This window comes from Plodia interpunctella, chromosome 3, assembly GCF_027563975.2.
Source record: "Plodia interpunctella isolate USDA-ARS_2022_Savannah chromosome 3, ilPloInte3.2, whole genome shotgun sequence".
NCBI lineage: Eukaryota > Metazoa > Arthropoda > Insecta > Lepidoptera > Pyralidae > Plodia > Plodia interpunctella.
Window position 1 is genome coordinate 3,027,068 of NC_071296.1, and position 13,546 is coordinate 3,040,613.

At 40.0% G+C, this 13,546-nt stretch overlaps 1 protein-coding gene across 8 annotated transcripts in view; it reads right to left on the reverse strand.

Annotated features, from left to right (window-relative positions):
• Positions 1-17: 17 nt before the first annotated feature.
• Positions 18-13,546, reverse strand: part of corn (cornetto) — a 44,274-nt gene continuing 30,745 nt past the window's right edge. For 3 of the 8 annotated variants that reach the window (XM_053769678.2, XM_053769680.2, XM_053769679.2), the window contains 11 exons: positions 9,453-10,523; positions 8,800-9,029; positions 8,356-8,483; positions 7,916-8,088; positions 7,375-7,587; positions 6,776-7,017; positions 6,076-6,168; positions 5,555-5,783; positions 5,153-5,261; positions 3,063-3,122; positions 18-2,627 (listed from right to left, as the gene is read on the reverse strand). In XM_053769678.2, the coding sequence (XP_053625653.1) occupies positions 2,421-2,627; positions 3,063-3,122; positions 5,153-5,261; positions 5,555-5,783; positions 6,076-6,168; positions 6,776-7,017; positions 7,375-7,587; positions 7,916-8,088; positions 8,356-8,483; positions 8,800-9,029; positions 9,453-10,501 (2,733 nt within the window). In that variant the 5' untranslated portion in view covers positions 10,502-10,523 and the 3' untranslated portion in view covers positions 18-2,420. Of the gene's footprint in view, positions 2,628-3,062; positions 3,123-4,185; positions 4,249-5,152; positions 5,262-5,554; positions 5,784-6,075; positions 6,169-6,775; positions 7,018-7,374; positions 7,588-7,915; positions 8,089-8,355; positions 8,484-8,799; positions 9,030-9,452; positions 10,524-10,896; positions 11,031-13,546 lie in introns of those variants that run through there. The other 5 variants (XM_053769682.2, XM_053769681.2, XM_053769683.2 and 2 more) reach the window with 5 other exon arrangements.

The window sequence follows — 13,546 nt, forward strand, 5'->3', positions numbered from 1 at the left end:
TGAAAGAAAACAATGCGTTCATATTTACTCTCAATATATTTATTTACATTATAACTATTTACAATCACATGATTTGATTCAAATATAATTATTACAAATGTTGAGTTTCACTGTTTAACACTGTTTATATTTAGCACCGGAAGCAAGCGACGTTAGGGTTGGACGTAGATTTCAAATATTTTACACAGTGTCAAATTACTGCAACGAAATTTATTCCCAAATATATGTCAACTAAGCATTTATAGATATTAAATTATTGATATGAATTTGCGTTTAAAATCCCAAGTTACTCATTCAATTTAACTACAAGCATCATAACATCTCAACGTAAATACAATATCAGTCTCATTTTGTTAGATTTTGCCTTAATTTGCAATATTTTCTAATATTAGCAATTTGATCGATAATAGCCGCCCATTAAAAAAGCGAGCGAGAGCTTGGAATATATTAAAAGAAATTCGTAAATAAAGTCTACATCGGATTTATAATTCACACATTCCAATAAATCAGATATGACTAGAGCTTCAACAATTTGACAAGAGTAGATCATCCATCTTATTTACATTCCTGTAATTCATTATTTTGTGATTTAAGATTGGAATACTGTGAAGTATTAAACAGTTCCAACCCCGCACTGGGGTCATGTATGCGACTTAAAATTCTAATGGCACTTAAAATACTTTATTTTCATAGTTTCGTATGAATTTTGAAAATAATCATAAAGAACAGTCTTAGTAATACGAAACAGAAGATTTTTAAATGCATTTAGGAATGAAATTAGTTAAACCTTATTCCTAATTTACGAAGACAAAGCAAGCGCATGATTAGTTTTCTGGGAAATAATACACGTGTAGGCTCAGCGCAAATTTGATTCGATTTCAATGGGTAAAACACGCAAGCGGGCGTGAATTACACATTGGTGTATTCGAAACTGTCACACACAGCTGTATACCATCGATCGTTTACAAATGCGCACGGAGCAATTAAGCACTGATCGGCTGAATAACAACTTTATACATTCCACTCGTGTTGAGATCACTTAAATAAAATTAAACATAAGAACATTCTAGCTCCACAATCTATTTACTAAGCTAGCCACCTGTAATGTGACCTGTATTTACTATTTTAATTACGACATGCATGATCATCGAACGCCATTTTGTTGATCTTAAATATCACAACAAAGCTTTTATTAGATTTTTATTATTTCTAGATTTAGTATTATTAAGAATCTATGTAAATTTACCTGCACTCATTCCAATAATTGTCAACGTTACGAAGGCTTTATTTTATCTACCACAGGCAAGTCGTCATGGAGTGCGCGGACGGACATTCATCTACTCATTTAAAAGGCAAGGCATTAATTAGTACGACTACATGCATATATCTAAAACAATAAAGTGGGATTTTTTGAACACTGCATCATTTTTTACAATATTTACAGTACATGAAATACAACAACTTCCAAAAGAAATTCACATTGACTTCAATTTCTGATACTAAGTCCGGACCAGCCAATTTATAAGGGAGAACATAAGAATCAACATTTATATAGGATTATTAAATTGATGCAGTGTTAAAAATCAACCTGTACCTATGTCTGTATGTAGTATGAATTAATTGCATATACAAATTCGAAGAGCATCTTCATAAATTACTTATTGTATATAATAATTCTGTATTGACTGTATAATGTATATATCTGTGTTATTGCAAACACACGATGACAAATATTTAATTCAGAATCTCTGGCATTTCTGTAAAAGCATTCTTTATCTTTTAATTCGGTTAGTCTCACATTATCCTTAAAATTATTCGTAGATAAATTTACTTTCAATTCGTATTATTGCCATTTCTTGAATGGACAAAGTTTTTATAAATTGATTCTGGTACATTATATCATAGATCTTATAGTATTATTGAAACTGTTGCAAGCAGTTGAAGACTAACATCGCCGGGGTTTCGCAGGCAGTCAATTACGACTCTGATGGTCTACTTATGCTTGTCACTTGCACATATTATTATGGCCAGCAATCGGAGATAGAGCCGTTTACTATAACTTCGCTTGCTTGGTAATACTCCTTGAAATTAACAAAAATATTCAAAGACGAACTTTACTGGTCTTTCCTTGTATTGGTATTCGCATTAAGAACTGACGCGTTGGGTTATAAATCATTTCTATAATAAGATAGTTGTCTGGGCATAAAATAAAATTTATAAATTTCAATAATTTAACACGACCATCAAAAGTCACTTTAATTGATCTATAGTATGATTTAGTATTATTTAATTCTCATTAAAATACGATTGAAACGCTTTTTGACTTCAAGATTTGTGGCGTCGCTTTGCCCAAGCGATATATTTGTTTTTGACACATGGACAAAAGTATTAGATTTGTCTCGACGGCAACTACCCTAAGATTACGCGGTGGTGTTGAGCAGCGTGTGGGCGACGCTATCGGCGGCGTGGCGAGGCGGAGGCGAGGCGAGCGCGAAGGCGAGGCGCTCGAGACGCAGCCGCAGCGCGGCGAGGCGAGGCCAGCGTCGCGCCGGCTCCAGCGCCGCGGCCGCCGCGTCCAGCGCCTCGTACTGCTGCCGGCGCTCGCTCTCGCTGCAGCACTTCAACTCCTACAACAGGGAACTACTTATACTACTGTACTCTTGGTAATACACCACTACATTTACAAAAAACTATACCTATTGTAATTATAAATATACTTTTGTGTATCTTTAGTTTCTGAAGATTATTACCTTGTTTACATCGGCAATATTTTGTCTATATGCTCCGTCCATGATTCTCAAAAACTTTTACTATGGGAGTACTTCCGAAATCTCAAAAAAAAAATTTGCTGCTATACAAAATTAAATACCTAAGTTGTGGAAAATGTATGGATCAGCTGATTTTTTTACGAAAAGTTGTTCAGTACTATCAACTGAGCATGTAGATAAAATAATGCCAATATATAAGAAATCACCCTGTATATAAGACCGGCGTAGTAAGTAAAATGAATAAAACGCGAAACGAAATGTAAGAAACAATTGTTTTCCTTACGAAAAACGTACCTCTTCAATAAACTCCAAATCATCATCTTCACCTGATTGTGCTAGCTGCTTTTTGAGATTCTGTAAATCAATGAACAAAATACTTTTATTTATAAAACAAAATTTTTTTATTTATAAAAAAACAAATGCCACTATACAGCAAATCTGAAACTTGTTCCAGATATAATTTTGTATACCAGAGTATTATTTATTTATGTAGTGTCACATCAAATTAAAATACAAATGGTACAAGTTTCAAGAAATAATATTGCAAATATTTTAAAGCACCTTAATTTTTTAACGAGATTGTTGACAGAGCAAATTTTCTAAAACGTTATGTAAAATTTTTGGGCTTTTTTTACCAAACAGTAAAAAGACAGCAAATGTCATAACAACATTTCGAACTCCTGTGGCACATTTAACGTTTTAACAGTGTGAGATGTTATTGTTACTATAGTCTTAAATAAATATCCTCAATTTGTAGTATTTACAGGTGGTACAGAATTGTCAGTGATTATTTACAAAGTGCGTCACGCCAGAGCTGGGCGTCCAAGCTTCGAAGCTAAAAGTGTGCGGCCACTGCTCTCTCCTTCTAATAACATAAATAGATAGTTAAAACATATTACAATTTACGACTTAGCAACAAAAATGTACCGTTATTCATTGATTAAGTTTTTCGTTAAATCAGGCTAACTTTGATTTTAAATCTAATTGTAGTAAATATACCTAAATACTAATTTTAATTACAAATGGGCGTTAGGAGAATGAAAAGGAATGTTTGAAGTTTATTTTAACAATTGATCGTTGAAAAAGAAGACAGCCCGTTTCATTAGCTCGGGAGTGGAAACAAATAAACATCACAAAATTTCTCAATAAATCCTATGTGTATTTAAAAATGTATATACATGAAATTTAAAATGTATAACCAAGGGAAAAAAACTAGGGATTCCTTTCATAGCAGATGGGCTAGCAACCTGTCACTTTCCCAATTCACCATACAGATAAACACGACTTTCGAGTTTTGCAAGCCTCGGCTTTGTCTACCCCGTGAGAGATAAAGGCGTGACGTATCTGTGTAGGAGAGAGCACAAACCGCTGGTGCACTAAAAGCTTTATGAGTAATGCTAATGCAGACGTACGAACTATTGACCTTGGCGATTTATTCTTGACTCGAGATCGCCAAGCAGGCCCTGAATGGGGTAAACACCTGTTTCACATTAAACAGTTAACGGCACTAACAAAACTGTTACACTGAAAAGTGGAATAAGTTCGCATATAGTTAAGGAAAGTATATAAATAAATACAAAAAGTTATATGTTAAAATTGATATAGCGTACTTGCCTGTTATTGAAATCTTAGAACATGACATGAACATGAAAGTTTGGTTGATTTCCATTTAAATGTATTATGTTAAAAATCTCATTCTAGCTGTCAATACAAATAAACAATACTCTATATCAATTCGCCTTTTGGTTATGTAAATGTATTGAAAAATTAAGCTAAACTAAAATTGTTAAAAATAAGCTTTTCATGTGTTTAATTCTGTGTTCGACATCGATCGAAAATAATAAAAATTGGGTAGACATATAAAGATAAGATACAATAAATTACGGAAATAAGCATTAATATAAGTAGTAGTAGCATAACTGAGTTATGAACAAAAATACGTTTCTCAAGTGTTTACTGAAGTGGATCTTTATTGACGAATTGTTTGAATTGTTGTCGTGTCCATGAAAAAACTACAAATAGTTTGCCCTCTCATATGAAAAAGGCCAGTGAAAAAATATATTTGATCTCATGAGCCGAATCACTATATAATATAAAACAAAGTAGCTTTCCGCTGCTTAGATCTTTAAAACTACGCAACGGATTTTGATGCGAATTTTTTTTAAAATAGTGCTAATCTTGAGGAAGATTTTTGTGTATAATTTATTACTACTAGTAATATTTATTGCCAGTTTTCGGCTATGGTGACTGGCAAATTAATCTTCTCGACCTCGTCTTAATTGGTGCGCCCTCAAATGGCTGATTTCGGCCTAAGACTGCTAATGCTCTTTTAATACACACATATATCTTTGGGACACAAAGTAAATAATTTCGGTATTACTTACTTCAATGGAGTGGCGGTATTGCTCGACCATGTTCTTACTGGCGTCGAGCTCCGCCAGCTTGCGGACCACCACCTCAGCCACGTTCTTCTCCGTCACGTCGATCTTATCCCTGAGGAAAAAAACAATAACATGAGACATTGGCAGTATTGTCGGTAAAACAGCTTGTAGTACTAAATAGTACTCGACGGTAAAGTGACCCATAAATATCACCACCACTCCACCTGTGTGTAGGCTTAAAAACGAATATATGAGCAGTCTTAACCCTGGCGTCGCGCGGTGCGGTCGTGTTCCTTTGTGATTATAAGTGACGGTCGATGTGTCTACAATTGTACATGGTTGTATTGGTTCATTCTTATTTTTCTGTGGCAATAGTGTAGTAATATGGATATAGATCCTAGTTACCTTAGTGCGGCGGCCAGCTTGCCCCCGCCCTCGTCCCCCTTGGCGGCGGCAGCGCCGGCAGCCAGCCTCAGCGCCCGCAGCAGCTCCGACAGCCGGTTGTCGAGCGCCAGCACTCGCTCCAGCAGCGACCCTCGCTCGGCGTCCTCGGCTTCGGACCGCTGGCGCTGTGCGATGGCCGCGGAGAGGAGTCGCAATGAGTCGCGTTCGGATGCCGACGCTGATTCCGGTTCTGTCAGATTTCAATAGGTTAAGGAAATTTTGGTTAAGATTGGATTTCGCAGAAACTGTTATCAAAAGTCGTCTTAAAATTGACCTTAAAGGCGGATTTTTATACAAAATTTCACCCCATGAGAAATATGATGAAATTTAACTATATGCAAACCAAATTTCATCAAAAAAACTCTCAGGCGGTTCAGCCGTGGAAGCGGAATATACAGACTTTCGCATTTTATTATATTGGTATAGATAATATTAGTATAGTATGGAAGTATGGATGACGTAATAAATGAAAGTGGGCCTACCCCTGTCGTCGCAGTCCTCGCGCTCGGGCGAGAGCTCGTCCGCGCTCCACGCGCCCGCGCCCTCCGCCCCCGACCACCACTCCTCCGCGTACTCTGTGCAATTGTATACAGTACTCTTTATATACATTGGCATTTGTTTGTCTACATACGTCTACATACGTTTATCGAATGACTTTTCGTATGGAGCAACCACGAAATTGCAAATAAAAATGTATGGAACAGCTATTTATTTTCGTGAATTCACGTCTCTCCCATACGAAAAGTTGTTCAGTATCATGGATTGAGCGTGTCAGTATCATGGATTGAGAGTGTCAGTATCATGGATTGAGCGTGTAGGCAAAATAATGGCCGCAATCTTTAGGAAAATAAAAGAAAATTGCGGAATCTGAGCACGGGACTTGGATCATTCCCGCGCGTAACGGCCGTATGACGTTCATTGACAGTGGATTTTAAGCACTCTGTGGACATACTTTGACATTGACAAAACGAGAGCTGACAACGTACGTGCAGCCGCTAATTTATTATAAAGAACCTTTCTCAAAAGAAATATCGTAGTGGAATTAGAAATTGAAAAACGTAAACTAAAAATATTAATATTACTTGACGGAATAATCTGAATTAACCTTGTATTTTTGATGTGAAAGAAAAAAAAGGAAACCAAAAATAGTAATTTTAAAAAAGAAACAAATGTGTCACTGACCAGGATCAGTGACGAGACAGGGCTCGGTCTCCGAGTCGAGCAGGTCCGCAGAGTTGTCGTTGTCGTCCGACACCCTGGAGCGGTCGTCGTCGGGCGCCGGCGCCGGAGCCGGAGCCGGAGCCGGGGCCGGCGCCGGCGCCGGCGTCAGCGGCGGCGCGGCGCGGAGAGCGCGCGACACGGCGCCCAGCAGCCCGCCGCGGGGCTCCTCCTCCGGGGACAGGGCTTCGCCGCTGTCGCTGCGGCTGCGGGGGACAATACATTAATGTAAACTTTGATTTGATAAGGAAGCGTGTCTGTCGGCATATAGAATCTCCTTTGGGAAATGTTTACCTAACAGCTGTGTTGTGTACTCAATAAAATAAATAAACAACAAAATACATTACTTAATTCGACGGTGTCAGCCGGCCTTGATACCTTAGTTGGCATCTAGACTGCCCTGTAACGATGAGTTTGCGTGTTTTCGTTTCATAGACGAATTATCGTGTAAAATTGGGAACAAAATTAATTGTTATATTTAATTTATAAACAACATAGAAAACGATATAAGGATTTTCTTTATTTTTTTTTATCGTATGGTTTGACATGTAGAGTAATGTTACCTGAAGACATCGTTGTGGTACACGGTGGGCTGCAGCGCGTCCCTGGGCAGCTGGTAGGCGAGGCGCACGGCGGCAGTGAGCGCGCGCAGTCGCTTAGCTAGGGCGTCGAGCGCGGGCGCGGCGCCGCCGGCGGAGCGGGCGCGCGCGGCGGCCGACAGCGCCTCTTGCCGTCTCTGTTCGCACATGCGCACTAGTTGGCGGCATTCCGCGCGTCTGTCACACGTTTTACTTCATATCAGACTGATTTTCGTAGCAATAATAATGAAAAGAAACATTCGAATATATATAAAAAAATTAGTTATTTTTAAATTACAAACAGAGACTTCAATTTTATTTGTTTGTATAAGATATGTATTTTTGATATTGGTATATTTTTCAGCTGAATGCTACATAATGGACACGTCGTCAACCAGCTAAAACAAAAATTATAGTCGCTCTTCAAGCGGTATTCAAGACGGCAGTCAAGCAATCTTTTAATTCTGCCCATTGCCGCTCCACTTTCGGTATACTGTGACACAGAACATATAATGTAATTCGTTACCTCCTATCCAAGTCAGCGTTGACCCTGGCCAGCTCAGCCTCGGCTTCTCTCAGGGAGTCGTTCAAGGCGCCAGTCTCGGCCGCCAGGAAGTCTTGCATCTCAGCCGCTTCGCGCTCCGCTTCGTGCAGCCTCGCTTCCAGGATACGCGCAGATTCGCGAGCGCTACTCGCCTCCTGGGAATAAGACAGATACGTTCAAATATCATTGTTGGTATTTTTTGCCATTATATTTTGATGGTAACCATATTACAAAACTTTGTGTTTTTCGAAGTTTAATTTTCACTTGACTCGCTCAGTCATTATAGTTAACTGAAGATGTTTAAGCCAGTGGGACCTGTCTCTTGGGTCTCCCTTCCAAAATGCCAATGATACTTTTTTTTATCACAAAAGGAATTACTTTCCGAAAATAAGATTCATATATTAGAGGGAGAGAAAACTCACAGCATGCAGTCTGTCGCAGCTCACCCGCAGCAGGTCTATCTCCCCGCGCTGAGTGGCCGCCAGTGACCGCGCCGCGCGCAGCTGCTCGTCCAGCGCCTTCAGACAACCTTCCGCACCTGGTTCCACTCCTAAAATACATGACGGAGAGTTAACTTTATGTAATAAAATACATTTAGGTACTATTTCATACTACTATTTCATTCGTTTCAGTATAACAGTGAAAGCAAAATAACAAAAACTATATTATTTGCCTTAGAGGTAGTCGACAAAGTGACTCATATGTCACAGACCCGCTGCCACCTCACCTGTTTGTTCGCTATAAGGTAAACGCCGCGCGGTGTTGTTGTGTTTCTTCGTGACGATGAACATGTAATGAAAATTATAAACTAATCTGCAATCCACTGGAAAAAAGGAACAAAAAGTTTTATTTTTTATGGTACTGACCAGTGCCGGCCAGCTCTAGCAGCCTCTGCTCGTTGGTCTCGAGCTGCGCGATGGCCGCCAGCCTGGCCGCGCGCTCCGCCGCCAGCTGCGCCTCCGCGTGCTGTCTGCGCTCGCGCTCCTCGCCCGCGCCCGCCTCGGCCGCCGCCAGCGCCGCCGTCAGCCGCGCGGTCTCCGCGTCCCGTCCGCTGGCCTGAACGCCGCGGTGGCAGCGGCTCACTTCTGTGATACGACTGCGAGGACGATACATTTGTTGAGGTGAACCGAGAAGTTAAATTAAAAGTAACAGATTTAGATAGATAAGTGTTAAAACATGAACATTTTAAGTTAAAGTATTTCTGACCATTTCTTGTGTAGTGAAGATTATTACACTCTCCTACACTACGTACGCTTATAGCAAGTTATTGCACTTTTAAATACTTGACGTCTACCGTTCATGGTTGCGTTGCGTGTGAGGTAAATAAGTAAATCCATTAATCCTTAAAGAAGATAAAAGAGAATGCTCATGCTCACGAAGATATGGACTTTCCAAAACAAACAGAAAAATAACATATGTCAGTATTTTCGCAATATATAAACATATAATTATCAAGGACTGTTTCATAGGGGGTCGCAACAAATACATAACTACAGTAAAATACAATCAACTTTCTCACCTTTCAATATTGGGGATGATTCCAGCTAAGGCAGATTCTACATCAGTTCCAAGTAAAACCGTCTGAGAGGTCTTTTCTGCATAGATCCTGACGCGAGTCTTGGTGGTGGACCGCGAGGAGGACGACCTCACGACCGTAGGCCTTCGCGACGAGGGTGGAGTGCTGTCATGCTTAGGGGAGCCCTCGCTATCGGCCTCCCGCCTCCTCCGCGGCAATGTCCCGTACTTGTCAACGGTGATTCGCGCCGCAGTAGCGTCCACTGGCGTCGGCAACCGAGGACCGTTCGCCGGCCACCTCTTTTCTTCACTCGGGGAATTAGGAGTACGACATCGAGCCGTCGAAGTCTTTGTGGGTTTCGCGCGTAACGCAGGACTCTCACGAACGAGATTAGGCAGGTCGGTAGTCGGACGGACACGTGGCTTTGGAGTAAGCGGCCTTGGCTTTTCAGGCGGAGTGGGCTTCTCTCTGCTTCTAGCTCGTTCTCGTGTGGCTAGATTGGGTCCGCGAGGAGCGGTAACTGGGCGAGGAGTAGACGTGCCTAATGGAGAGCTACGTTTAGGTTCAGTGACAGTTACGTTGACTCTTCGTCGCGGTCTCGGCGGGGCGCCAGCCAGAGAGGAGCTCTCGGAACCGCAGCCGGATCCACAGGAGACCACACTGGAAGCGCAGGACCTGGAGCCTCCGCCGCTGCTGAGCGCGCGGCCACAGCCTTCTACCCCGCTGTCGCTGCCCGCCGCTCCCAGCACCAGCTCGTCTCCTGCCGGTAAACTATCCAGATCTCCCAGCGACCTGGCATCATCGTTTACTTCACACACTTCTTGTTCGATCAACGACTCTTTTAAACTTATAACTGTTCCTTTCCCTTCATCGCCGTCAAGCACGACCCCGCTTTCATCTTTGTTTGTACTCTCATCATTATCTACTCCGTTTGGCACTACAGCTGTTTGCACAACATCAGGTTTTGGCGCTATTTCTGGAGCATCTCCATTTAGATTTTCTGATTGGATTGTATCACGAACCGCATTCACACAAGTATTGTCCTCTTCCATCGCGTAGTATAAGTCACATGTTCTGAAAAGAGGAAAGGATATTATTACAACACACTTGATAAATTGGGATAGTCGAGCGGTAAATAATATAATCGGGTCGTTGCAGCGGTATTGTTGCAGTAATATTCATTGTGAATGTAAATCATGAGCTAGGGTAGGCAATCTCTCGGGACTGAGCTCCTATTGTCCTAGACTCGACGTTGTTTAATCACAAATGTACCGAAAATAACACCTCTATTGTTAGTGTTAGGTAAATTAATTTATCGCTAAATTGCTGTTGTTAATACAAAACATTGCCGAGGACAGACCGTCGTTTGTTACGTTCTCACAGAGATAACGTTAAAATATTACTTATTATAAACAATTGCTACATAAAAACTGTTTTGAGTTCTTACCGTTTTGTATGGAAAAATATGTCTTTGAATGTCAAGTAGTGAAACTAGCAATCATGAGCAAAACCTATCGAGGTAATGCAGTACGTTTTTCCAATGACTAGGCATGCAAAGACATTTTATTTTAGTCGCTTATCGATATCATATAGATAGACAAAACGATAAAATATTTTTATCCTTCCTTATTATGCCGTATCATAAATAACACATCGTTTTATATTCGCATTCGCCTATATACTTTATGTGGTTTATAAAAGTGATATTGAGCTCCGATCGGTGTTATTAAACATATAAAATATTGTCTCTTGCCAGTTAAAATAAGGATGGTTCACCATTGCATTTCAAATATTGCTTTAAACGTCAGTTGCTCAATAGTTAATAGTCGAGTCTAAAACGAATCTGGGATTCCCTAGATAAAAATTCTAAAATCTATGAGGTTTTCAGTATGGTAATCGATATACATCTAATATATCGATAATATCGATTTACTGATTTAACGTTGCGACCCTACGAGTTCTTAACAAAGCCCGTTTCCCATGGCGCGGCCTCCGCAATAGGTGCGAGCTACTCATGCAACAATCGAACGTTTGGCCCACTACTACACAATGTTAAAAATAACTTCTCATGCAAACAATGTCAATTCATTCTATAGGGAAAACATTGTGTGGTTAAACAATGAACGCACATTGCAACTGTTGTATAGTAGTAGAATCAAATCTTTAAAAAATGTTGTAACAATTGCCTGCCTGATTTACATTTTCACCACTTTCAAATAAAATATTAAATTGTAATCTCACAGATTAACTAACTGCTAATGTTCCTGATGTGCCCTATTCTACACTTGTGAAACACAATTTTAACGCTATTTGTTCGATATGTTACACATAGACTATCAGCTAGTGCGAAGAGCATTGACGGAAAATGCTGCTTCGTACTGAAACTGAAAGTTTGAAAACTAAACTGAAAAAGCCGTGATCATTTTCAATTTTCTACCTTACGAATAGCTCCACTAATTCCACTATTTGCATCCACGCATAGCCAATAGGTACAAAATGAATCTGCTGATTGATAGAATACAGCTCAGCAGGGATCGCGGGGTCATCGCTCGCGATTTGCTGGGGGGATAGCAACCGATCTATTTGAGTGAGGCCTCGTCGGCATGAGGAGATTGCGTGAAGGTTGACTATTTAATTTGTCACGGTAGGCGGCCTGCGACGCGCGGTCTGCGGCACCCGCTGTATTAATCATTGCTTTATTTTTACTGGCTAAACAACCGCAAGCCGGCATTTGTATCAAGTTAGAAAGGCCACGGCGAAGGTCTGCAGAAGACTCTTGACTAACGGCACAGGTCAACATGTGGCAAAGAAAAACAAACTTTATTTTTATAATGACAGTTGCAAAAGTTCTCTGGGTGAGTGATCTCGTCATATTATGGACAAATGCAAGGTTCATGCGCCGTTTTATTCCTTTCATAGAAGTCTCTTTATTTATTCCAACTTAATAAACTAAAAGATATTCTTTACCAGTCAACCCAGGCTGGCTCTAACTTAATTTATGGCTATAACTCCTGGAAGCCCTAACCCCTCTTAAGAAGTAAACCAAAACTTTGAAGACCCGGCTGCTTTTTTGGAATCGGCTGCTTGACGTCAACCCTCTTTGGGGATAATGTTGTTGCCTCTCTGTTGTCAATGGTTTCTGGCTATATTCCATTTGGTCCTTTCATAAACTTATTCAGGGAATAATTACATACGAGAAAATAAAGTTCATTTTATATTATGTCCCTAATCACCGTGACTCTTTTGATCTTTGAAATACTTTGGCTACTCGCAGTAAAGTGAAATAAAAGATACTCCCGAAATCACTATACTGATAAATCAGTATAGTGATTTCGGGAGGGCAAGGAGGCATCTCGTTAGAAACAAAAGAATTTAAAGATAATAGGGTTTCTATACATATTGTAACGAATATAGTTCTAATGTGTATGTATGTAAATGAAACACAGGCGAGCTATAAAGGTTGAACTTCAAACTATTTGAGGCACGCGTTTAAGAGCATCCATCTTTAGTACGTGAGCTGAAGATATAAAGAACCGTTTCTCTAAAGTATTATCGATGACTGATCGCGTGTTATATCGATTGAAAGCTGCAACCAATCTTGGACCTTATGGTGCTGGGGTCACACATGCTGGTGATAATATATGGTTGTTGGTTCGTTATAATATTATTGTTATAGGTCGCCATAGCACAATTGAAATTATCTCTTGATGGTTGAAGTCAGAATCGTTCTGAAACAGTTTAAAGCAATGCAAAATTTTATCATATCGTCAGAAAATAAGAAATTTCTTTGACTTTTTCTTCCACGTTTTACGTTACATTTGTCGACAGCAAGTGTATGGAAAAACGAGAAAAACGTCTTGACGCGGGTGCATTGATCAACACATATTCTGCTTTATTATAGCACTCGGCTTTGTTTCGCGCTAAAATCCCGCCTCGGATGTAATTACACATTGCACGTTTGTATCATAATGCACAATGCTTCTGTTCTAGTTAGGCAGCTACATAACATACAAAGAAATATATACAGATTAAGCGACAAAAGAAAAACAAACCACGTAATATCTAATCGATTTTTGTTATCTAAATTGAACGATATA